General features: G+C 48.7%; 2 protein-coding genes across 12 annotated transcripts in view; one reads left to right on the top strand and one right to left on the bottom strand.

Annotated features, from left to right (window-relative positions):
- Window positions 1-9,187, top strand: part of KCTD17 (potassium channel tetramerization domain containing 17) — a 10,654-nt gene extending 1,467 nt beyond the window's left edge. Inside the window, exons 2-7 of one of the 7 annotated variants that reach the window (XM_026657550.1) lie at window positions 1,425-1,533; window positions 3,503-3,594; window positions 5,352-5,447; window positions 5,857-5,982; window positions 6,747-6,869; window positions 8,305-8,486. In XM_026657550.1, coding sequence (XP_026513335.1) covers window positions 1,425-1,533; window positions 3,503-3,594; window positions 5,352-5,447; window positions 5,857-5,982; window positions 6,747-6,821 — 498 coding nt within the window. In that variant the 3' untranslated portion in view covers window positions 6,822-6,869; window positions 8,305-8,486. Of the gene's footprint in view, window positions 1-1,424; window positions 1,534-3,502; window positions 3,595-5,351; window positions 5,568-5,856; window positions 7,047-8,304 lie in introns of those variants that run through there. The other 6 variants (XM_026657551.1, XM_026657552.1, XM_026657553.1 and 3 more) reach the window with 6 other exon arrangements.
- Window positions 9,188-9,973: 786 nt separating this feature from the next.
- TMPRSS6 (transmembrane serine protease 6) overlaps window positions 9,974-24,482 on the bottom strand; it is a 36,153-nt gene continuing 21,644 nt past the window's right edge. For 4 of the 5 annotated variants that reach the window (XM_026657501.2, XM_026657499.1, XM_026657498.1 and 1 more), the window contains 6 exons: window positions 18,064-18,177; window positions 17,260-17,376; window positions 16,561-16,729; window positions 14,496-14,770; window positions 11,971-12,107; window positions 9,974-11,022 (listed from right to left, as the gene is read on the bottom strand). In XM_026657501.2, the coding sequence (XP_026513286.1) occupies window positions 10,864-11,022; window positions 11,971-12,107; window positions 14,496-14,770; window positions 16,561-16,729; window positions 17,260-17,376; window positions 18,064-18,177 (971 nt within the window). In that variant the 3' untranslated portion in view covers window positions 9,974-10,863. The remainder of the gene's footprint in view (window positions 11,023-11,970; window positions 12,108-14,495; window positions 14,771-16,560; window positions 16,730-17,259; window positions 17,377-18,063; window positions 18,178-24,482) is intronic. The other variant, XM_026657502.1, reaches the window with a different exon arrangement.

The raw sequence follows: 24,482 nt of genomic DNA, 5'->3' as shown, positions 1-24,482 counted from the left end.
ACAACCCACTTCTTCGGATGCATCCGAAGAAGTGGGTTGTAGCCCACGAAAGCTTATGCTCTAATAAATTTGTTAGTCTCTAAGGTGCCACAAGTACTCCTGTTCTTTTTGCGGATACAGACTAACACGGCTGCTACTCTGAAACCTGTCATATTATATATAGGAAAGGCTTGGGGGTCTGCACCTCAGGGGTGAAATACCAAGAACCTCAGGCCCCAGCAGGATCAGTTTCAGCCCTTTGCTCTTTCAAGGGAGATAAATTGAGAGTACTGTGCAGTTTGCTCTGCATGTGCATTTAGGATGAGATCTATAACAACAAGGTTCTGCCTGAATGTTAAAAGTCCCAGGGTACTTTAAATTAGAGAACGGGTTTAATCCATTTTGCTTTCCAACATGCCTCTTCTCCCTACTGTTTTGCAGTGTGGTGTGTACCAGTTGGCTGCAGCCTTCCATCCTAGAGGTGGCTGCTTTTCTGTGGTACTATATGCATGTAGTTTGTGAAGTGGTTTGGGACCCTAAAGTTCGCTCTTATATGCTACTTTTAATATGTAGCTCTCAAATCACTTTATGAAGGCGAATAGGTATCGTTATTAGACCAGGTCAGGAATTCTTTGATAAAATGGTTTTTCCTTGGAAAATGCTGATTCATCAAAACTGTTCCTGGGAAAGGGTCCATTTTTATGAATTTCCTGGTTTTTGTTTTTTTTTTTTTTGGGGGTGGGGAGGGAGAACGTTTTGAACTTGTTGACATGTCCCATTTTGACATTTTCTAAATGGAAAGTTCTGGGTTTTGGATTAAAATTATTTTTTGGTTTGAAATTTAAGTTATTTTAAGGTTAAAAATGTTAAACAAATGACAAAGTCAAAATTGAACTGAAATGTTTTGATCTCTCTAGTTTGAATGTTTTTCTTTTTGAATTTTCCATTCACAATTTTTTTTCTTCTTTTTGAGATTTTGACTTTTCATCCCAACTCAGGGTGGAAAAAATTATTGAAATCTCAAAAATTCTCACAAGACTGGAAAACTGTTTCCTGACCAGCACTAATCATTATCCCCCTTTTTCACAGGGAAAACAAGGCACAGAAAGATTAAGTGAATTCCCTAAAATCAACAGCCAAAAGGACCCAGGTTTCCTTACCCTCAGTCCTGTCCACTGGACCAAAGGAGCTATAGAAATTAGGGTAACCAGATGTCCTGATTTTATAGGGACAGTCCAGATTTTTGGGTCTTTTTCTTATATAGGATCCTATTACCCACCACCCCGTCCCGATTTTTCACACTTGCTGTCTGGTCACCCTAATAGAAATATAAACCAGAATTACTACAGTTCTTGTTTTACTATAGTCCGTTTTCTAGAGAAGTTAGGGGCAGTGGCAAGTTTTCCCGCTGGGTTCTTCCCCTCATGGCTTGTCTCTATTGTTAGGATGAGACTGGTGCATACCTTATAGACCGGGACCCCACATATTTTGGACCCATCCTGAATTTCCTCCGTCATGGCAAGCTGGTACTGAATAAAGACATGGCTGAGGAGGGTGAGTGTTGAAACCCAGAAAACTCCCTCTTAACACCCAATCCCTCTCTTAGAGGTGGGTTACAGTAGGTGCTGTTAACCCAGTATCCTGACCATATCAATTCTGCTGTCTAAAAAATCGCCCCCCACAGTGGCAGGCCCCCTCCCTTGCGCTAGGATTTTGAAGACAGCTATCTTTGGAGCCCTCATCCCGGGGAACTCTTTGTGCCCCATTTGCCATACAATAAAATGAATGAGAGTTAGGAGAAAAAGCTTGCTGGAGTTTCCCCTGGTCGCTAGTGATGGTATGATATTATGGTAGGGTGAACCCATGCTGATTCAACCCAATGCACACTGATTTCCTCACCAGTGCTCCACTATTTGGAGCATGAAGCTTTTGTCATTGGGGCTGGGAAAGGAGTGGCTAGAGGGGAGGGATAGCTCAGTGCTTTGAGCATTGGCCTGCTAAATCCAGGGTTGTGAGTTCAATCCTTGAGGGGGCCATTTAGGGATCTGGGGATTGGTCCTGCTTTGAGCAGGGGGTTGGACTAGATGATCTCCTGAGGTCCCTTCCAACCCTGATATTCTATGATTGATTCTATGGTAGTGATGCCCAGTAGGATCTCTGATGAATTAACAAGTAGGGAATGGATGGCCTTCCCTGGTGTTAGCCCCATAGGGTTTGAGCCCTAAGTGACTGAGAATGCTTTATTATCGATTTCCTCCCCAGCATGCCATTTCTCCCAGTGTATGAGAGAGGGACCAATGGGGTGGGAGAATGAGAAGCTCTGAGGGAATCTCAGGGTATGTCTACACTATGGAGACTATGCTGGCATGAATATGCTGTCAGAAAGAGTTTTTCTGTCATTGCAAACAAAGTTAGCTTTGTTGATGGAAATCCTCTTCTGTTGACAGAGCTGCATCTACACAAGGGGTTTTGTCAGCATAGGTATGTCAGTCAGTGGTGTGGGGTTTTTTTCACATCCCTGACTGACGTAGCAATGCCAATATAACTTTTCTGTGTACCCTAGGCCTACGTGGGATGGTTGACGGCAAATAAATCTCACCTGCTTGCCCTGTCTATGTTCTGATCTCAAGAGGGAACCTGTGTAGTCACTGAATGCTGGTTCCTAGGCATCATTCTCCCTTGTGGACACATACAGTGCCCCACGCCCTCCCTGTTAGCAAACATGATCATGTATGTCTCAGGGGAGCGGACAGATGCAGCTACTGTAGGTTAATGAAGTGAAACACGCATCTTTGTTTATCTGCTTTGGGGTAAAGTGCTATTCTGAGATCAGCAACAGGCCCAGGACGGGCACCAGAAGACTAGGCTCAATACCTACAACAATAACCAGGATTCACTCCCAAGTGGGTAGCACTCAGTAACTGAGGGGTTTGGATTTAATCCCTGCTGAACAGAGCCCACAGGACAGTAACCAACAAGGCAAGAATGAGCCCTTATGTAGCTAGGGGCCTAAATTCACTCTAGTTCATAGACACTCTGGGTCAATAATCAGGGTGCCTGGGTTCAGTGCCCAATAGGTAGAGCCCTGAACCTGCCCTGGGAAAATAACCTGCAAGCCTGGGTAGTTTCCTCCTCCTGGAATAACAGCCAGGGTAGGGATATGGGTACACTTCCCAGTAGGATGAATCCTGGGAACATTAACCAGAGAGCTAGGGTTCTGTCTCCAGTTGTAGAGCCCTGACATCGTAACTGGGTTAGTCACCCCTGCGCCTCCCCTTGGTACAGTAATAAAGGGGGCCTGAATTCAATCCCCAGGTGTAAGAGCTTCCAGGCACCAGAGAACTGTTCATGTGAGATGTTATGGTGTCCCTTCTCCCCAGGGGAGAGAGTTCTCGGTACAGGCATGTGAATTCCTGAAGCAGCCAGATGGGGCTTTCCCTTCAGGAAGCTCCGAGTACTGGGAAATGGGACTAAGAAGGACAAATACTTATTCCCATGTCTTTTACACTCTCTGTGTTTCTAGGGGTTCTAGAAGAAGCTGAATTCTATAACATCGGCCCTTTAATCAGAATAATCAAGGACAGACTGGAGGAGAAGAACTACACCGTAACACAGGTCTGAGGGAAAATGGAGAGAGAAGGCTGGGGAGCGGGGGAGAGGGGATGGAGAGCTAGAAAAGAGGTCAAATATGGGAGGGACAGTGGGGAAGTGCCATGGAAAAATAACCCACTGGTGGGTGGGTGTTACTGATCCCTCTCTGTGACTATCTGTAGAAGATATGAGTTGTTACAGCCCCAGCCACAGAGCTTTAGCTTAAGCTGTAGCAACCAATACTTTTAGTTCTGGAGGTTCTTGGTTTAATTCCTGGTGTGTCAGCCCAGCTGGCCCTGTCACATAAATGGGAGGTGTTTGCTGGCACATAAATACACAGGGATGATTCCACTGATACATGCTGTGTCATGAAACCTTCCACCAGCAGGAAACCTTCATTGTAGTTAAAATAAAATGGAAGTCCCAGAGGTGGCACTGGATGCTGCGCTTGTCTGATCTGGAAGGGTGCTATATCCTGAACCTCCAGACAGGGCATTAGCTGCAGGGGCTATTTCAGTGTGGGAAGGGGCTAGTTGGTGGAAGGTGCATTGTCTGTGTGCGCCTGCAACTCCAGAAAGAAGCCAGCCTGTTCCTTTTAGTGCACTATCACTGTGGGAGGCAGAGGGATATCGGTGGGGAGTCACTGAGGCTGTGGGAGGTGGAGGGGGTGTCTGTGGTGGGGAAATTCTCTAAGGCGTGACTCCTCCATCTTTGGCTGTGACTATCTCCTTCAAATCGCTCTTTAATACCCATTTATTCCAGGAATAATGAGAGTTAAAAATTGTTTGTTATTTACATTACCGTAACACACACTGAAATTAGAGCCCTATTGTGCCAGGCACTGTACAAACACGATCAGAGACATCCCTTGCCCCCAAAGAGCCTGCAGTCTAAATAGACAAGAGAAAGGGTGGGAGAAAAACAGGCTTATTACCCCCACTTTGCAGATTGGAAACAAACACAGAGAGATTGTGGGTTGTTTTTTTTCCCCGAGGTCACTCAGGAATCCTTGGCTTCACCAGTAATCTCTCCATAGTCTCTTTCCTTAGGCAGTGATCCCATGTACGAACTTGCATTACTTTTTGTCTTATCTGCCTTAGTTTGTGAACTCCCTGAAGCAGAGACTGTGCCTCCACACTTGAGCACAGTGGACATTTATGGCACTATATCAGAGGTTCTCAAACTTTTATACTCTCAGACCCCTTTCACATAGCAAGCCTCTGAGTGCGACCCCCGCCCCTTTATAAATTAAAAACACTTTTTTATATATTTAACACCATTATAAATGCTTGACATGAAGCGGGATTTGGGGTGGAGGTTGACAGCTCGTGACCCCCCATGTAATGACCTCCTGACCCCCTGAGTGGTCCTGACCCCCAGTTTGAGAACCCCTGCACTATATCAATGGCTTTTATTAACAACGATAACAAATGCAAACTTCCTGTAAGAGTGTGGCCTATGCTGGGTGCTGGACCCTTCCCCTCCTCATAGTAGATCCTTTTAATCCATGTGCTCTCCTGCTGCACATGAGATGTGATCCCGCAGAAACCTTTGTCCTCTCATACCACACCTTTTTGGGCAGGGCAATATGAAGTTGGGTTGCGGGTATACCTCTTTGTAGGGCCCTCATTTTTATAATCCCAGCCACAGGTATATCAGCTTTTGTCACTGAATAACATTCAGAATCTTTTGAGGGTACGTAGCCACTTGGCTCAATTTCCTGCCGGAACATCTGCCCCGAAGGCAGAGTTCCTCAGCAACGTGCCTCACTTTCCTCACAGGTGCCTCCGAAGCATGTGTACCGGGTGCTGCAGTGCCAGGAAGAAGAGCTCACTCAGATGGTTTCCACTATGTCAGATGGATGGCGCTTTGAGCAGGTAGAGCAGGATGTGTGGGGTAGAAGAGGAGCTGTGTGCTAGAGGAGAGACAGGGAACACGCTCTAACATCAAGGCGCCACAATACACCACTTCCACTGTGGGTATTGCTTACTCACCAGGTACAGTGCCAGTAGATCCCATCTCTCTGCCACCTCTTCTCTGGGGAGCCTGGAGGAATCTGCGTGAGGTTACAGTGCTTTGTGTTACAGCAGTTCTCCTCCACCCCCAGTTCTCTGTGTCACAGCCTCTGTTTAGTCCTCAGTCCCTCTGGTTTCTTGATGGGAGTAGCACATAAGTATCTGACTCCATGCTCCCTGAGGGCATTGTCCATATCCCTGTTCCCAGTGAGAAGTGGACGTGTAGCGAAGCATGTGTGAGATCTTTGACTTTCTCTTTTGTCACTTCCAGCTGGTGAATATTGGGTCATCCTATAACTATGGGAATGAGGACCAGACAGAGTTCCTGTGCGTAGTCTCCAAAGAGCTGTACAACTCACCCAATGGCCTGAGCTCTGAGCCTAGCCGCAAAGCCAAGGTGAGACCAACCTGCACTTCACCGTCCTTGTTAATGGCTTGTCTTCATCACCATAAGAGCCTCTTCTCTGTTTCCTCCCTCCCCCTCAGTGGTGGGCTAACCAGGTGGTGAAATGTCATGGCCTGTCCCTTTGTTCAGAGTCATGAAGTGCTACCTCCTAAAGAACAGGACCTTGTGTGTGTGGCAAATCACTATAACAAGGTACCCCTGTCCTTCTCGTGCCTCCCCAGTCTGCCTCCTCATCTCTCTTCCTACCCACGCTGAGTGTGTCACTATCATCAGACCCATCAGTGTGGGAATACCCATAATGCTTTGCAGTGGGTACCTTTGTTTGCTGACTAGAGGACCACATCCTCTTTCTGGAGAGTAAGGAACGCTTTCTCCACTGAGCTGTGGTGTGTGGAAATGGGAAGCATTCTCCTCACCGTCAGGCCAGAGAGGGAGGGGAGAAACTCCGTTGGGGCACACTTTCTTGGTAGATACAGACACACAGAACATGGGAAGGACCAAAATCCATCGGTCCCCGACAACCCTCTGCATTTCTATGTGGGGAGACGTACCTGCCTGATTCCCATGGACAATCCCTGCTCAGGGTTCCAGAGGAAGCCTGAATTTCTCTGAACCCTAAAGGTCTTCAAGCCATTCCTCCCTATACCCAAATCTGGCCGCTGCTTTGAGCCCTTGCGCATGAGCAAGAATCACCATGGCAGATCTTGCAAGTGTCTCCGATCTTTCTTCCCTTTGTACTGCATGCTGGGCCGCAGAGCACAGAGGAGGATCCAGAGGAGGAAGAGCAGGAGGAGGAGGAGGCAGAGGAGAAAGGTGCATCAAATCCCTGAGGAAAATAATAATAAAAACCCAACCATAAAGCCGTCTGTTCCCATCTGGTGAGAGTCCACACAGCTAGTGTCAGGGAAGCACTAGGGAAGAGGCTGAGGGAACCACTCCAGGGAGCAGGGGATGCAGTGGGGCTGAGGTCTCAGTGGTAGAGGCGGGAGATCTGTTACACATGGCTGCTACTTTATATTTAACTTTTTATTTTTTTATTTTTATTTGCAGCAAATTAATCTACTTGGGATTCTGCTAATTCTGTCCAGATTCCCTCTCCTGCTCCCTTCCCCCCCCATGGGGTTCTTGTCACCTCTCTCCTACTTCCTCCCTTCCACACAGTTCTTTCCCCAAGAATCCCTCCCTCCACTCCCCTCTTCCCTCACTCTCTCTCCTCATGCACCTAAGTTCCTGCCTCCCCTCCCACCTTCCACTCCTGGTGTCCTGTGTGCTCCCTGCTCAGGATCCTGTCTCCTCCTGCTCCTCACTCTTCCTCCTCTGCAGGTATGGTACCTGTCTGCTCTCTCAGATATGACTCTGAGCTCTGCATGAGTGACTCTCATCTCCTCCCCTCTTATGGATCTGGCCCTGGTTTGTAGGTCTTTGGTGGGGGCAGGGAGTGGTTGATTCTTTCTTTACTCTGTGCTTTCCTGATTCTCTTTGTGTGTGTCTTACTTTTTAAGCAGGCCTTACAGTTCTGGACTAGAGGCTCTGGTAGCAGAAGGAAGAGCAAAGCTGTGAGACATTGAGAGGGATGGGAACCAGGGCAAGGAAGATAGAGGGGGAGCTGGGGAGAGTGTTGTATTTCTGCCTGGCATATGTGCACCCAGGACTTTTCCCCAGCAGCTTCTGTTTAATCCTCCTCTTGGTAGCTGAAAGAATATTTTGCGTGAGGATTTCCATATATTTCCCTGCCTTTAAAAGCAGCCTTTGCCAGCTGGGTGTTTCCCAGCAGATTCTGACAGGGTAAGCGTTCTGGGGGTGAAAATAGAAACTAGGCAGCTCTGTGTGAAGTGCACCCCAATTTTTGGCAGAGAGAGAGAGAACTTGGGCTCACCGCCCTAGTTGTGTGGTGGAGGGGGTGAAGGGGGTGAGGAGGCCTGGAGGAAGGAGCCTTGCTTCTCTCTTTTTAGGGTGTTTACAGGATTTGTGCTAAATTGGAGGTTCCTGAACCCCTCTTCCCACACCCCTACAATTAGGGGGAGTCATTGGTTCTCTGGTATTTGCCAGGCCTTCTCCATCCCTCTGTTTAGGGGTCTCTCTGCCCTCAGCTGTGGGGCCTGAGTATTATACTGAGTCAGTATATTTTACTCACATGGATTTTCCTTCCTCTCTCTTTCTCTCCCTCCCTCCTTTTTCATGTCTCTTTCTTTTCTGTTCTCTCATCACTTTGCTTTTCCTCTTCCTCTCGATTTGTGCTGCTCTCCCTTTCTCCTCCATGCTTGATTTCTCTCTGCCTTTGGTTTTGTTCTTTGTCTCTCTCTCGTTTTCTAGTTGTTACAAGCCAGAGGCCTCAGGATGTGATACCGACGATCAACTCCAGCCTTTTAATTTCCATTTAAAAATCTTTATTTTTGTACTGTAGTTTATGGCAGCCCTCTGGGGGAAAGCGTCGCAGCGACTCCACTCCTCACCCTCAACTTGTTGCCTTTGTTTTTAAAGTTCTGTTTTGGAATATCGTTTCTGAAGCTCACGGCCGCCTCCCCCCTGAGAAAGGCAGATACCCCCGCCTGTGTGTCTGACTTGCTGCAGGGGATGTAATCCACACCCTGCAATCTCCCCAGGCCCACAGGATTCCCCTTCTTTAGGAACACAGTCAGTGCTTAATTTGTGCCAGGGCTCAGCCCTGGCATGTCTAGGCTTGGCAGTTCATAGCCCCGGCATCTCTGGACTTGTCGCATCAGTTTTGAAAGTAAATCATTGCTTGAGCCCCAGCACCTCTTTCACTACAAATTAAGCACTGGTCACAGTTACCCCTGCTGGAGAGTCCAGAACTCAGCAGCTACACGCTTCCTTCCTACCCCCACCTGCTGACTAGATTCAGGCCTGTGTGTTTGATTTACTGTCAGAGCCACTGTTGGGGAGGGCAGTTGAGCTTTGCTTGTCACCAGGGGGCAAATGGGGAATCCCTGCCTCTCTCCAGATAGCCTGTGCTTAGCACAAGGAGTAAAGGGGCAGCATTGACCCTTTGCTGGGTAATATGCACACAGAGGCCCTGCAGTGAGAGGTTTAATTTCAATGGGGGAGAAAGAGGCAGGAGTATAGCATGGCGTACCTGGCTTCTGATGTAGCTTCTGACTGTTCTAGGAAGGAGATGCCTGCCAGTGCTTCTGGGCATGGGGTGTTTCCGCTGTGTTATAACTCCTGAATAAATGTGACTGTCCATTACTGGCTGTCTCCTCTCCTTTTTGCCACAGCACTTTGGTGCTCATGGGAAGGACCTGAGAGCTAGAACTGAGGCCTCAGATTAACTGCATGACGACATTAGAACTCATCCACTCGGAGCCAGTCTTCCTTCCCCACCCCTTTGTTCCCGACTGGCAAGTGAGGCAGGAAGTGCGTGTGAATGGAGTCCCTATACCCAGCACTCTGTAGGCCAGGAGACTTATGGTCCCAGTGGACATGATGTTGGGCTAAGGAAGCTGTGTCCATTGCTCACTCGGCCCAGGATAAAATTCATAAACATGCATGATACAAAAGTTGTTTGCTGGGTGCAGCTCAGCCTGGAGGCTTGGCCCTGGCCTGTGCTCCTGGTCACCTACTCTGACCCTAATGTACCTAAATACTGATATTTATTGCACACATTGTCTTCCATTCTCAGGGGTGGAAAGGGATGTTCTCCTGGTTCCTGGCTAAAGTGACAGAGACATTCCCACAGTCCCAGGGAGCCTGGCTGGGCCTCCCTTTACTGTCTGTGTATTTCCCCAAGTGTGTATAGCAGGGCTGATGGGGGAACTTCTTCCTGTTGCAGTTCACACCACAGTGATGAGCACTGTATAAGCACCCACACAGATTACAGATGGTTCATGCTGTCCCCAGGCTGCAGCTGAGAGGGAGGTGTTCGTCTCTTTTTGAGGTTCTCTAATCTGGTCTCATCAAGTTGCTGCATATGGAATTTTAGGCTGACAGACACATTCTCAACCCAGAGAGAGAAAATTGCAGAGCAAAAAAATAATGCTTTTTATTCCCAATTCCAGACATTGGCCCATAATATTTCTTCATAAATACATAGCCATCACCATCTAAAATACTTTGCTTGCTGCCTTCTCCCCTCACTTTGCTGGCAACAGAGGATGGAAGTGAAGGAAGATCTTTTGTATTAAAGGTATTAAATGAATTCAAGGGAGCGGGTAGGAGGTTGCACAGATGTTATGTACTCAGTGGCCAAGAATTCTGCCTGGAGGGAGTCCAATTGCAGCATAAAATGATGTTGAAATTACAGCACTGAGGCAGTGACATGTACTTGGGAAAAGTGATGGATCATGTCTTGGAGGCTCTAATAGACAAATAATTGCCCAGTTGAACCTAACTACACCCTCTAGCTAAGGAAAGAAGCAATTATAGAGATGGGAGAGGAGGAGGCGTGGTGGGGGGAAGTGTGGGGAGGAGAAGAATGAATGGCAGGGAAGGAGAGAGAGACAGATTGATATCACAGTTACTGGAATCTCATTTCTATCTACATCAGTCAGATTTTTCTTGCAGCAAATGTTCCAGCGTTGGGACTGGGGATGAATTATGTAGTTCATGTAAAGTTCATCTCCCCCATTCTCCTGTCCAGAAAGCATCTGCTCAGAACCCCCAGCTTTCCATCCTCCCTCCCCTTAATGTACCAGAGACCTTTGTGTGCCTGGCCTTAATACAAGACTGGGCATTTCTTGGAGAGGGTGGAGGGGCTTCCCACATGTCCTCACATACCCCCAGGGGCAGATATACTTTCCTCCATCCCAAATCATAATCTCTGTCTTTCCCAACACTCTGGAGACAAGTGATCAAGGTCAGGAACAGGTAACAGAGCAGCCTGTGCCTAGTGAGGAAGGCACAGGGGGACATCCCTCAGCTCATTGTCTGTTTCATCCAGCCTAGCACCCTGGTGATCCTGGTGTAGACCCCGTAATTATCTGGACGTGCGCAACCCAGTCCCCAGCTCACCAGGCCAGCCAGGAACCACCTGCCACTGGGCTCCTTGCAGACGAGGGGACCTCCGGAATCACCCTAGAGGCAGAAGGAAACAGAACCATCAGGACATTAAAGTGATGGGGGTGGAGCATGATGAAGAACTCGCACATGCTTTGAGAATACATTTCCCCTACTTCCTCTCATCTTCAGGCTGCAATTCAACCCCTCCATCCCACTGCCCAAGGCCTTGGCAGAACCCCCAATGGAGCTAAGTATCTTAGGCAGATGGGTGTAGGATAGCATCAGAAATCCAAGTCTTCTAAGGAAAGGTATTGGCCACTGGCACATCCTCGGCCATGCGTGTCCCCTTCCCCAATAAGCCTCTTGCTTATTCTTCTAGTCAGTGGAAGGTCCTCAGAAGGAAACAGGCTGGAGCAAGTCTAGGGAGGGCTTTGCCAATTGCAAATTTGAACTGGATCCTAAAATGAATGGAGTGCCAGTGGAATTGCCTGGGGATGAAGGGTAATGTAGGAGCAGGCAGAGAGCAGCAGCACCAATCAGCACATGCTGGGGTGGGGTGAGTTATGGGAACAGTCTTCAGGTAGATGACAGGGAAAGTGCTCGTAGTAGGAAAGCAGAGGAATGGCTGACGAGGACGTAATGGCCTGAAATTGGAAAAGGGAAAATCCAAGCTGTAGTGTCACCAGCATTCCTGACTAAGCCGAGGATCCATGGGAAGAAGTGGATAATCTTCCCTATGGAGCTGCGTGTGGCTCCACCAAGGTTCCATCACTGTGGGGAGCTCATGGGAGACTGGACATAATCCTAAGAAACTGAAAAGTTTCTGCGTTTGCACCAGAGGATAAGCATGAGCAGGATGTGACCTACAGTTGGGGCAAGAAGCTCTTTCTTCTAACCTCTTGGAATCAATATACTCCTTATTCAAAGCTATAACGCATATTCAGGGGACAAAGACCTCCCACCCCCATCCATTGTTGGATGATGCCCCTTTAAGATGGAAGTGTCCCATGTCTCCTCTGTCACCTGGCAGGCATCCTTCTTGCCCTTGCGGTAGCCGGCACAGAGCATTCTGGGAGATATCTGGTAGTGATAGGCCTCGCTGCAGATGTCCTGCTGGATCAGCTGCACATCCACCTTCTGCAGGATGTTACTCAGTTGCCCTAGATATGGAACAAGAACAGCCAGTGAGTAACAGCAGAGCTCCCTGCCTCTTCCTGTTATCCCCATACCACGGCCACATCTCACCTCTCCAGCTCATGGAAAGAGCTGCCACTCGGATCACCATCTTGTCCTCCACTTGCGTCACATCTTCCCCCCCTCCCCTAATCCTTACCTTAGCTTCTCACCTTTTACTGTATCAGTTCAAGCTTCTCACTTCACCCACAAGGCTCTACACAACTGGGTCCTATTCAGCATTACACTGCAGCCCCTTTGCACCAGCGGGGCACGAGGGGGGTAGAGCTGTCTGAAGGATGACAATTCCGTTTTGCAGCAACTTTTGCGCTTTCAAAACTTGTTTTCGTCTCACAGTGGACTGAAAACATGGCCTTCTGAACGTCCCCATGAAAACAGAATTGTGTTGAACTGTCCGGTTTTGGATCCAAACCAGAACTTTTCGATTCATAGAATCATAGAATATTAGGGTTGGAAGGGACCTCAGGAGGTCATCTAGTCCAACCCCCTGCTCAAAGCAGGACCAATCCCCAATTTTTGCCACAGATCCCTAAATGGCCCCCTCAAGGATTCAGGAAGTAGTGTGGGTACGTGGCCTGGTGGTTAGGGAGATGGGAGACTCAGGTTCAAGTCCCTGTCCTGTCTGATTCAGAGCAGTGTTTTCATCCCAGAATAAGGCAGAATCTTTCTGATGAAAACTTCATCCAAACTGCTAAGTCTCCATGACTGTCCCAACCAGCTCCATGAGGGGAACAGGAGACACATGGGCAATACTGTACAAGAGCAGCAGGCTGTAGTGACCATTTCACCAGGGGCACAAGTTAGGACAGCCCTTGGGGGCTGCACTGGCTCCTGCAGCTGCTGCTTGGAGGAAGTGCAAGCTGCAGCCCCTCCATCTGTGTGATGGTGCCTGTCCCTGCACAAGTGCAGGGCTATCGCTGGGCCCAGTGTCGTCCCTGCAGCCAGCTCTGCTCTTCTCAGGCCTCTCTCATGACTGCGCTCTGGCTCCTTTTCTTGACCTCTGCTCCACACCGTCTCTCATGCCGCCCCTTGTGTTCCAAGTCTGGAACAGCTCCAGCCTTTTCATCTGCCAAGAGCCCTCCCGCTCCTCCTCGCCCACTCCTTTCACAAAACTGTCCTGCATCGATCTTCATGCCAATATTGCCCTCTCATTGCCTTGGGAATTCTTTCCCCAGGTTTCATACTTACCTGTCTCAATTAAACACTCAGCTCACTGGAAGGGCACTGCAACTGACACCTGCTATAACTGGGTTCAACACTCCCAAAGGAGTTGTACCAGCCTACAACAGGTTAGAATTTGGACGCTTTTCATCTGTCAGAGAATTATAGCTATTAGATGGACAGGACCTGTCACTGTAGGCCATCTAGCCCAGTTCCCTGCCAGGGTAGGAGTCTTCCTTACTATACTTTTACTAGTGCTTTGTCCAGTGTAGTTTTCAATGACCTAGGTTGAGGAGGGGTGTTACATTTTCCAAAGTGACACCTGATTTTGGGCACCACCATATTTGGGATGCTCAACATCTTGAAGGGGCTTGATTTTCAGAGGGCAGGAGCTCAGCTCTTTCTGACAGTCAGGGGCACCAGTTGCTTTTGAAAATTTAAGCCAGGGCTTTTACTGCGTCCGTTGGGAGATTATGTTGTTGTGTGTGTAATACGCCATGCACACACTCCGTAAAGAATTATAGCTACAAAAATCCTTCATGCTCCCGTCACTTGCTGACAAAGACCCTTCTCTAGGTCTTCGGACCCAACGCCTCCAGCTGAGAGCTGTCCCAGAGCAGTGCACCTTCCCATCCCGGTCCTCCCAGGATGACCCATACTGTTATGAGTCTGTCTTAGGGCCTGCAAGCCCAGACAGTTAAAATCTCTCATCTTTTGGGGGCCTCATGCTATTGTGTCTTTATGCTGTGATGTTACATCAATATATGATAATTCTGCATGATGCACTATGATGATCCACTAGGGGGAGGTGGAGGGCACCTTGAGGCAAGGCTGATTATGGTAGATTGCAGTTGCATTCGGTAAAGGGGGCAAGGGCAAATCAAAGCTCTCCATTATGTTTCAAGGAGCTCGGAACTGTAACGTTCTCTGACTTTTGTTTTGGGGACCCTGCGTCAAATCCTTGCCAAGAACATTATCCCATACTGAAGCAACCAAGCCTTGATGTGAGCCTCCTAGCATCACAACAGAATTTATTTGGAAGGAGATTTTCAAAGGCACAATGAGTAATTAGCCCAACTTTCCATGGGAGCTGGGTGTCTAACTGCCATTTGTGCCTTTGAAAAACTCCCCCCCTTATGCAGCCCCTGGAGGAAAGAGGATCCTAACAAGAGCAGCAGACATCCTGCATGTACCTCCTTCCTTGAGAGCCCCCCATCCAGTGATCCAGCAACGGAGGCCAGGTTCAAAGAGGTGGGAGTGGGTGGGCAAGCAGATGGGCTGAATGAAGGGCGAGTTGATAACTGGGTGGTCAAGCTGGAGCAGGGCCACGTCGTAGTCGTGGCTGTCCTCCTCATAGTATGGGTGCAGGAGGAGGCGGCTCACCTTGAAGGACACCTCATTCTGGCTGCTGACGTTCTGAAAGTACTTGCCCAGGTAGACAGTCCAGATGGACGGGGAAGCCAATCTACTGGGGGCAAGGGGAGAAAAAGTGTGTCAGTGTTAGACAGAGAGGTGGGGCGTGCAGCATGAAAAGGGAGAGTGAGAAATTAGGGGAAATGAAGGAGAGTGAGGGAAGTGAGGAGAAGGCTGGAAAATCAGAGAGACAACGGGCGGGCAAAGGAAAGGAAGGGAGCATGGGGAAAGTGAAACCTCTGTGAAAAGGTCAGAGAGGGAGCGATGTAAAGGAGGGGAAAGACATATCTGAGGGCTGGTCTATGCTGAAAACGTAGGTCGACTTAGCTACGTCGCTCAGGAGTGTGAAAAATTCACGCCCCTGAGAGATGTAGGTACGCCAACCTAAGCCCCAGTGTAGACAGTGCTAAGTCAACAGAAGAATTCTTCCATTGACCTAACTAGAATTTACTACAGCGACGGAAGAACCCCTTCTGTCGCTGTAGTGTCTACACGCGACGCCAGTGGCGCAGCTCCAGCTGTAGTGTTTCTAGTGAAGACATACCCTTCGGTTGAGCAAGGGTACATTATAAGGAGGAACAGCCCTAAATGGGAGCATAGATTAAATAGCACCTACCTCCTAATGGGAAAAGCCAAGAGACGTGGGGATTGGAGGTGGAGCAGTGGAGATGTTTAGATAGATTAGCTAGCATGCCTATGGGAGGGGGGAGAACATGTTCCAGGCAGGAGGGTGAAGGGCAGAGAGGAAAACATAGTGAAGAAGACTGGGGGGAAAAACTGTAAGAGGCCTATTGTTTGGACACACGGTCCCTTCCACCTCCGTGCCTTCTCCTGTGCTGCCCCTAATGCATGGGAAATACTCCCTGACAAACTCTCCAAACAGCTGCCACCTTATCCTCCGTCAAATCCCTCCTTAAGATTCATCTCTGCCATGATGCCTCTGAACCCCAGCCTGCTGGTCCTGGCTGGGCACATGCCCAACTGTGACTATTCCTCTTCTCCTTCTCTCCTTTTCTTCCTCCATACCTCTAACCCCAGTACAAAATAATAATAGTAATAAAAACAAGCCCCACCCTACAAAACACAGAAGTAGCAAAGCGGTGCTAGTGCTCCGCCGGATTCATTTGCTGGGCTGTTGCAGCCATTTCCTCTACCCTTCGTCTGTGTGTGTTTCCGGATGGTAAGCTCCTCTGGGCAGGGACTGTCTCTCTTCGGTGCTTGCCCAAGTTCGCAGCAAAATGGGGCTCCCATTCTAATTAACACCTTTGGGTGCTACCAATATATAATTTACTACAAGTCACCACTAGGGGGCTGTGACATGAGTGACAGAGCTTGAGAAGCCTCCCCGGGGGGAGGTTTGCAAGTCATCACTGGCCTAACACCTATTGGGTGAGGGGCCAATGTGCTGGTAGCTTGAGCTCCACCAGTGATCTCACCACATAAAGCTACGCTGGGCTTCCCCCTGTGAGTCCCCATTTACTCTTTTCTCGCATGAAGGAGAAAAGTCCAATTGTGTATGTTTTTAGGGTTCATGACCGTGATGGGACCAGAGCCAAGCACAGGGTGGATGGGAGCTATGCAAGCTCCCTCCCCTGTATGCCTTCCCAGGGCACCTCTGCACCTCCCTGCTACCACAGTCCTGCCCTCATACACACACATCTCCAGCAGGGTTTCCCAGGCCTGACCTCCTTGCTGCAGCTCTGAGCCACTACCGTCAATCGTTCCAAAGTGACCGGCCATTCTGTGACGCAGTTCCAAGTTGGTTTAGGCTGAGACCCAACCTGCTTCGATGTGAAGGCAGTCTGAACTCGGTCTCCTCCACAGCGCTCTTCCCTCAGCATTTACCTGTCATCCTGGAAGCAGTGAGCCGCCGAGACCACCCACCGATCGGCAATCAGCGTTCCACCGCAAATATGGCTCCCGCGGACCTGCAGGCTAGCCTGCCACGGCCACTCCCCTTCTACGGAATTGGCGCCACCCACAATCCGGTTCAGAGGGGCCTGCCATCCACAATCTAAGGAGAGGAAGACATAGCAAGTCTCTCAGGGGAGAAAGAGTAGAAGGGGCCATTGTATATCATGTCTGCCCTTCCCCTTTGTTTTACTGACTTTCCAGTCTGCCATTTACACCATTTATACCCTTGGCCAATTACACCCTGCCTGGCACTGGCTGGAGCCATTGTATAGTACGTCAAGGCTGAGGCGACTGAAAACTCCAGTGTGAGGTTTTTCCCTATTATTAACACAGGTGAACTCTGCACTACCTTTCCCACACGCTTGAGCTCAATCAGCACCAGCTGGGACACCCGTGCTGTGAGCTTCCTCACAGCAGTGCCCGGTCCGTGCCAGTTGGTGTTCTGTTAATATGAGCTTTCTCGGAGCAGTGCCCCATTACTGGCAACCATGACTCCAGCAGTGCCAACCAAGGCTCTGGTAGAACAAGGTACCTCACAGCAGGGCCCAGCCAGCACCGTTCTTAACTCCAGGAGTGGGAGCTTCCCCCTGGCAGTGCCTAGGAGAGGCACTTCCCCTTCTCACTCCTCACCACAGTGCTTCTCATCAGACGAGTCCTTGCAGTCAGTGGCGGAGTCGCACTGAGGGTTGGGTTTCTTCACACAGCTCCTGTCTGCACACTGGTAAGTGAAAGGCCCGCAGGGGACTCCTGAAAAGATGAAGTTGGATGGGGGAGTAAAGGGGAGAGACTTGAATGAGTGTTGGAGTATTTCAGTGGAGAGCATGGAGCAGCCAAAAGAACCCATGTCAACCTTCTGCCTTGGTGAACTCCTAGATTGATGGGTGGGAGTCAGGGCCGGCTCCAGGCACCAGCTTGGCAAGCAGGTGCTTGGGGCGGCCACTCCGGAGAGGAGCGGCAGGTCCAGCTATTTGGCGGCAATTCGGCGGACGGTCCCTCACTCCCGCTCGGAGCGAAGGACCTTCCGCCAAATTGCCGCCGCAGATCACGTTCGCGGCTTTTTTTTTTGGCTGCTTGGGGCGGCCAAAACCTTGGAGCCGGCCCTGGTGGGAGTTCCCTCAGTAATACCCCTGTATTAGCTGGTAGGTTAAGAGAGAGAATGTTACTAGCTGTACTTTGGTGTTAGCTGGTAGCGGGGTCCTGATCTGAGACTCAGCAGAGGAATCTTATCAATAGCTTATTAGAGAGACAAGGTGGGTGAGGTAACATCTTTGATTGGACTAACTTCTCACCAACAAAAGCTGGTCCAATTAAAGCTATTACCTCACCTCCCTTGTCTCTCTGATATCCTGGGACTGACACAGCTACAACAACACTGCATGCATTGTTAGCTGATAGGGGGAACTTTATCAGTACCCAGAAGTCTCCCATCCCTACCTTCATTGCACTGCTCCTCGTCGCTCCCGTTGACGCAGTCCAGGTGTTGGTCGCAGACCTTGGTGAACTCTATGCAAGTGCTGTCCTCCTGACACTGGAACTTCGCTGAGCACACTAAGACCAAAGCACCCGGAGGAAACGGGCAGGATTCAGAAAAGCAAGGCAAAGGGAAAGAGCGGGTCTCTTATCCCTCAGCAATACCCACCCACTAGCCACAACTGGAAACACCATGTGGCATTTGGCTATAGGAGAAAGGGACTTTGGGTATGTCTGCACTGCAGCTGGCAGTGAGCCGCCCCACCGGGGCAGGGCAGTCAGATTGGCGCTAGCAGGGCTCGAGCTATCGTGCTGAAAATAGCAGTGGGGACGTTGCGGCTCCGGCGGAGACTCAGGCTGGTGCCCCGAGCTCAGAGCCAGGGGTCACGTGGGTGTGAGAGCCTGAGTGGCAAGATCCACACCGCTACTGTTAGCGCCCAAGCTCGGCCCCGCTAGCGCTTGTCTGTCTACCCAGGCTGGGAGGCCCAAGTGATGTGAGGGTTAAGAGACCAGCCCATTTTGCCTCTACAGTCCTGGCATCAAATATAGGACATGTCATGTGTGAAATGATTTGGGGGGAGGAGGGGAATCTCAGCCTAGTCACATATTGTGCCCATCAGACAGCCCCATTTTTGGCAAGACTGGCCATCTTTGTTTAAGAGAGGCTAAGGGAGTGCACGAGGATTAAGGTGTATCAGCAGAGCACCGATGTGGTATAGCGAACAGAGCACATCAGAAAGGTGCTGTGGGTCAGGACTGTAGTGCACTGGCAGAGCTATAGGAGAGGCAACATGGACTAATGCACTGAGCACAGGAAAGCAACAGAAAACAGAGAGCAGAAATGCATGGTAACTTTTCATCATGGCAAAGGTTCCACAGAGTCAGCGATTATAAGGTCAGAAGAGACCGTTCTGATCATCTAGTCTGACTTCTTGTGTAACACAGGTTATGAATTTTCACCCAGGGGCTCCTGCTTCAGGCCCAGTAACTTGTGGCTGAGCTAGAACCTATGTTTTAGAAAGATGCCCCATCTTGATTTAAAGAAGGTTAATCACAGAATCATAGAAGGGTAGGGCTGGAAGGGACCTCGAGAGGTCACCAAGTCCAGCTCCCTGTGCTGAGGCACCGACTAAACCTAGACCATCCCTGACAGGTGTTTGTCCAGCCTGTTCTTAAAAGCCTCCAGTGTTGGGGATTCCACAACCTCCCTTGGAAGCCTGTTCCAGAGCTATCCTTATAGATAGAAAGTTTTTCCTAATATCTAACCTAAATCTCCCTTGCTGCAGATTAAGCCCATTACTTCTTGTCCTGCCTTGAGTGAACATGGAAAACAATTGATCACCATCCTCTGTATAACAGCCCTTAACACATCTGAAGACTGTTATCTGGTCCCCACTCCGTTTTCTTTTCTCTAAAGTTTTTTTTAACCTTTCCTCATAGGTCAGGTTTTCTAAACCTTTTATCATTTTTGTTGCTCTCCTCTGGACTCTCTCCAATTTGTCCACATCTTTCCTAAAACGTGGCACCCAGAATTTGACCCAGTACTCCTGCTGAGGCCTCACCAGTGCCAAGTAGAGTAGGACAATTATCTCCCATGTCTTACATACAACACTCCCATTAATACACCCCAGAATGATATTAGCCTTTTTTTCAGCTGCATCACATTGTTGATTGATATTCAATTTGTGATCCACCATATCCCTGTGACAGTATAAGGGATACCATTCCTCTGGGGTCAGAGGCCTGCCGCTAGCTGACTGGCTGGCTGGCTGATTAGCCTCACCTGCTGCACCTGGGAAAAGAGGTGGACCGTAACTGGCTGATCCTCATAAAAGAGGGCAACAGGAAATGGAGGGGTGAGATGGCCAGACCCTCCCAAAAGCTGAGGGATGGTGTGCCTAATTCATGGCTGCTGGAGCAACTGCACAGACGGGTTGCTCCAGAAACCAAATGGACAGAAGGGAACTGTGTGAAGTCCTTCTCTTCCTGAGGCTGTGAGGAAAGAGCCAGGAAAGTGGGTTGCGGCACTTACCGGTGTGAGGGACAGATTTGGGGAAGGGACTGCTCAGCCTGCACAGACTTTGAAGGGGTTTTTGATTTGTTAAGGTGGCTTAAAATAAAAAACTAAGCCTGCTGGAAACTGCTTCCCTGGATTCCTTGAGAGAGCTCAGATAGAATTACACCAGGGAGTGAGCTGGCTCAGCAAGAGCAAAACCTGGTCCGGTAGGAGGAGGGGGCTATAGGATAGGCCCCAATCCTCAGTAAACCCTCAGGTCCTTTTCAACAGGGCTACCACCTAGGCAGCTAGTCCCCATTTTGTAGTTGTGCATTTGATTTTTTTCCCCTTCCTATGTGAAGTATTTTGCATTTGTCTTTATTGACTTTCATTTTGTTGAAATCAGATCAATTCTCCAATTCGGCAAGGTCCCGTCCTCCAAAGCGCTTGCAACCCCCACCCCGCCCAGTTTGGTGTCATCTGCATACTTTATAAGCATACTCCCCACTCCATTATCCAAGCCATTAATGAAAATATTGAATAATACCAGATACAAGACTGACCCCTGTGGGACCCCACTAGACACTTCCCCCCAGTCTGACTGCAAACCACTGATAACTACTCTTTGAGTACAGTCTTTCAATCTGTTGTGCACCCGCCTTATAGTAAATTCATAGTTCCCTAGATGAGACTGTCATGTGGGACTGTGTCAAAAGCCTTACTAAAATCAAGATATACAATGTCCACAGCTTATCCACTAGGCCAGTAACCCTGTCAAAGAAAGAAATTAATTTGGTTTGGCATGATTTGTTCTTGACAAATCCATGCTGGCTATTCCTCGTAATCCTATTATCCTCTAGGTGCTTACAAATTGATTGTTTAATAATGTGTTCCAGTATCTTTCCAGGTATTGAAGTTAGGCTGACTGGTCTATAATTTCTGGGGTCCTCTTTGTTCCCCCTTTTAAAGATAAGTACGGTTTGCCCTTCTCCAGGCCTCTGGGACCTCACCGGCCTTCCATCAATTCTCAAAGATAATTACTAACAGTTCCGAGATTACAGAACTAGCTGAAGCAGGCACTTTAGGATGAATTTCATCTGGCCCTGCGGAAGATAGCGGCATGCCCAAGGTTCCATGCTAGGACTGGTGTTTAGTATATTCATTAATGACCAAGGAAAAAGAGAGCAGTGAGGTGGCAACATTTGCAGCTGCTGCAAAATTATTTTGGTTAGTCAAGACTAGAGAAGACTGCAGTGAATTCCAGAGGGCAGCTCGATAGCAGATTAAACAAATTGTTAACAAATGCTCAGTAATTCATCTAAGAAGAAGAAACTTGATCTGTTTTAAATTAACTAACTGTGCAGGAAAAAGTCTTGGATGTCATCCTAGATAGCTCATTGAAAGCTTCCATTCAGTGTACAGCCAGGCTCAAAGGGTATGTCTACACCGCATTGTAAACCCAGGTCTGTGGGACGTGGGCTTGTGGACTGGGTGTTGCCAAGCCTGCGCTTGAGTGTCCACACTGCATTGTAAACCTGGGCTTACAATTGCTGGATGCAGGTCTCAGAGCTGTGCTAATGTGTCCACACTGCCCTACGCAGACATTTTGAATTGGGTCTGTGGCTTCAGCTACATCTACACTTCAAAATGACAGGGCTTGGATCCGAGTCACAGCAGGACTCGGACTCTGAACCACCCCCCAGCATGGTCCTAGGACCCAGGTCCTGAGTGTTTGCTGACCCAAGTCAGACTGATTTGTGTGTGAATGGAAGGGGGACTTGGGCTCAAACCTGAGTTATAGCCTGGGCTTAGCATGCAGTGTGGACATACCCAAAAAGGGCAAGCAACGAGTCCGGATGTATCAGGAATAGGAATGAGAGTAATACTGAAAATAGTCTAATGCTATTCTATAAATCAAAGGTGTGCCTTCACCTGGAATACTGGGCCCAGTCCTGGTTAGCCCATCTACAACAAAACTAGAAGACTACAAAGCCATTACGCTATACATCTTCAAATCCTTCCTTAAACCCACCTTGCCTGCAAACCGCTCAACAGTGGCTTGGGGGTTGGTAAGCATGGGCCACAGCACATGATCTGTCTTACGATTGGCTCACTGTTACCTCGTGTTCCCCTTGCTGTTTGTTGCATCTACCTGTTGTCTTTTGTCTTATCATTAGATTGTAAGTTCTTTGGGGGCAGGGAGTGTCTTCTTGCTATGCTTGTGTGGACAGGCCCAAACACAATGGGGCTGGGGTCTCCAGGCGCTGCCTCATTATAGTTATTATTTATGTAATAATTTACACAAGGAGTTCAGATTATTAGAGGCCTGGAAAAATCTGGGACAATAAAAACAGAGATTTAAAAGACTAGGGCTGTTTGCTTTAGAGATGAGATGAAAAGGAGGGAGCTTGACAGGCACACAGGACAGTGAAGGTGATAGAAGGTAAATCAGGCTGCTTCTATTTACCCACTTTAATAATACAAGGACACAGAGACATTGAGTGAAACTGAAATGCAGCACATTTGAAACTGAAAAAGGAAATACTATCTTTTTACATCCAACTCATAATTAACCTCTGGAACTCACAGCCACAAGATATCACTGAGGACAAGAACTCATAGACTTTAAGGCCAGAAGGGGCCATCAGGATCATCTAGTCTGACCTCCTGCATGTCACAGGCCACAGAACCTCGCCCATACACTCCAATAATAGGCCCCTAACCGCTGGTTGAGTTACTGGAGTCCTCAAATCTTGATTTAAAAACTTCCACCATTTACACTACTTAAAATCTGCAGGTGACTCGCGCCGCACGCTGCAGAGGAAGGTGAAAACCCCCCAGGATCTCTGACAATATAACCTGGGGGAAATTTCCTTCCCAACCCCAAATATGGCAGTCAGTTAAACCCTGAGCATGTGGCGAGACCCACCAGCCCAGACACCTGGGAGAGAATTCTCTGTAGTAATGCAGAGCCACCCCCCATCTAGTGTCCCATCACCGGCCTTTGGAGATATTTGCTAATAACCCTCACGGCAGTCTCATCACACTGTCCCCTCTGTAAACTTATCAAGATCAATCTTGAAACATGTTATGTTTCCCCTTCACCCCCCAGCACTACTGCCCTTGGTAGGCTGTTCCAGAACATCACTCTGATGGTTAGAAACCTTCATCTAATTTCAAGCCTAAACATATTGATGAACAGTTTATATCCATTTGTTCTTATTGCCAACATTGGCCTTTAATTTAAATAACTCCTCTCCCTCCCGGGTGTTTATCCCTCTGATGTATTTACAGAGAACAATCATATTTCCCCTCAGTCTTCATTTGGTTAAACAAAACAAGCCAAGTTCCATGAGTCTCCTCTCATGAGGCAGGTTTCCATTCCTCTGATCATCCTCGTAGCCCTTCTCTGCACCTGTTCTAGTTTGAATTAATCTTAATAGGATTCTAAAAAGGATTAGATATTTATATAGAGAATGAGAACATCCACAGCTACATAAGACACGGGGAGGGGGACACACACAGACATGACAACTAGAGATAATAAACCCTCATGCTTCAAATCAAGCACTAACTGATGGATTTAGAAAGAAACTTCCTCCATGGACAGGTTTATTCAATAACTTTCCACAATAAGGTTTTCTGCCCCTTCTTCTGAATTATCTGGTGCTGGCCACTGTCAGAGACAGGATACTGGGGTAAATAGAGCCTTGTCAGACCCAGCACTGCGATTCTTATGTTCCTGTGAGCACAGGACTGTGAGCTTCATGGGAGGCCTGGAACAGCAGGGAGGGACTGTTGCACGCCAGGACTAACAGGCATGGGCAGCGTTGCATACAGGCACCATGGTCTAATGCCCTGAGGATGGGATTAGGACCTAAGAATGCCAGAGTTCTAGTGCCAATTCTGCCACTGATTTGCTGGGTGGCCCTGGACAAATAATCTAACCTTCCTCTCTGTCCCCCTCTGTCCCTCCCCGCCCCCCAATCTGTAGTAATACTAAGAATACTTTCCAGGACAGCTGTGAGAGTTAGTTAGGTGATATTTGCAAGTGGTTTAAAAATACAAAGAATCTGGGGGCGGGGGGGGAGGGAGTGTACTCCCCACACCAGCCCTGCAAGAGCTGAATTAGGCCAAGTGGGCCCAATCGGCCAGTTAAACTGCAAACAGCGGTGTTTTAGGCTGTGTGGAGGGAGCTAATTAGAAGGAAGCTCAGCTGTGAGGGAACAGGCGGGGCTTCTATAAAGACACGAGGCCGGCAGCAGTGTGGGGGGACAACAGGGAAGAAGCCCGCATCCCCTCTCCCTGAGGTAAAGGAGAAAGAAGGGGGAGAAGAAGCCAAGTAGGCAGGAGTCCAGGAGTGAGAGCAGTAAGGTGGTGGAGATGC

This window comes from Terrapene carolina, unplaced genomic scaffold (assembly GCF_002925995.2).
Source record: "Terrapene carolina triunguis isolate 2854851 unplaced genomic scaffold, T_m_triunguis-2.0 Scaffold247, whole genome shotgun sequence".
Lineage (NCBI taxonomy): Eukaryota > Metazoa > Chordata > Testudines > Emydidae > Terrapene > Terrapene triunguis.
The sequence above is the reverse complement of the archived record's forward strand: the minus strand, read 5'-3'. Positions and strand labels throughout refer to the sequence as shown.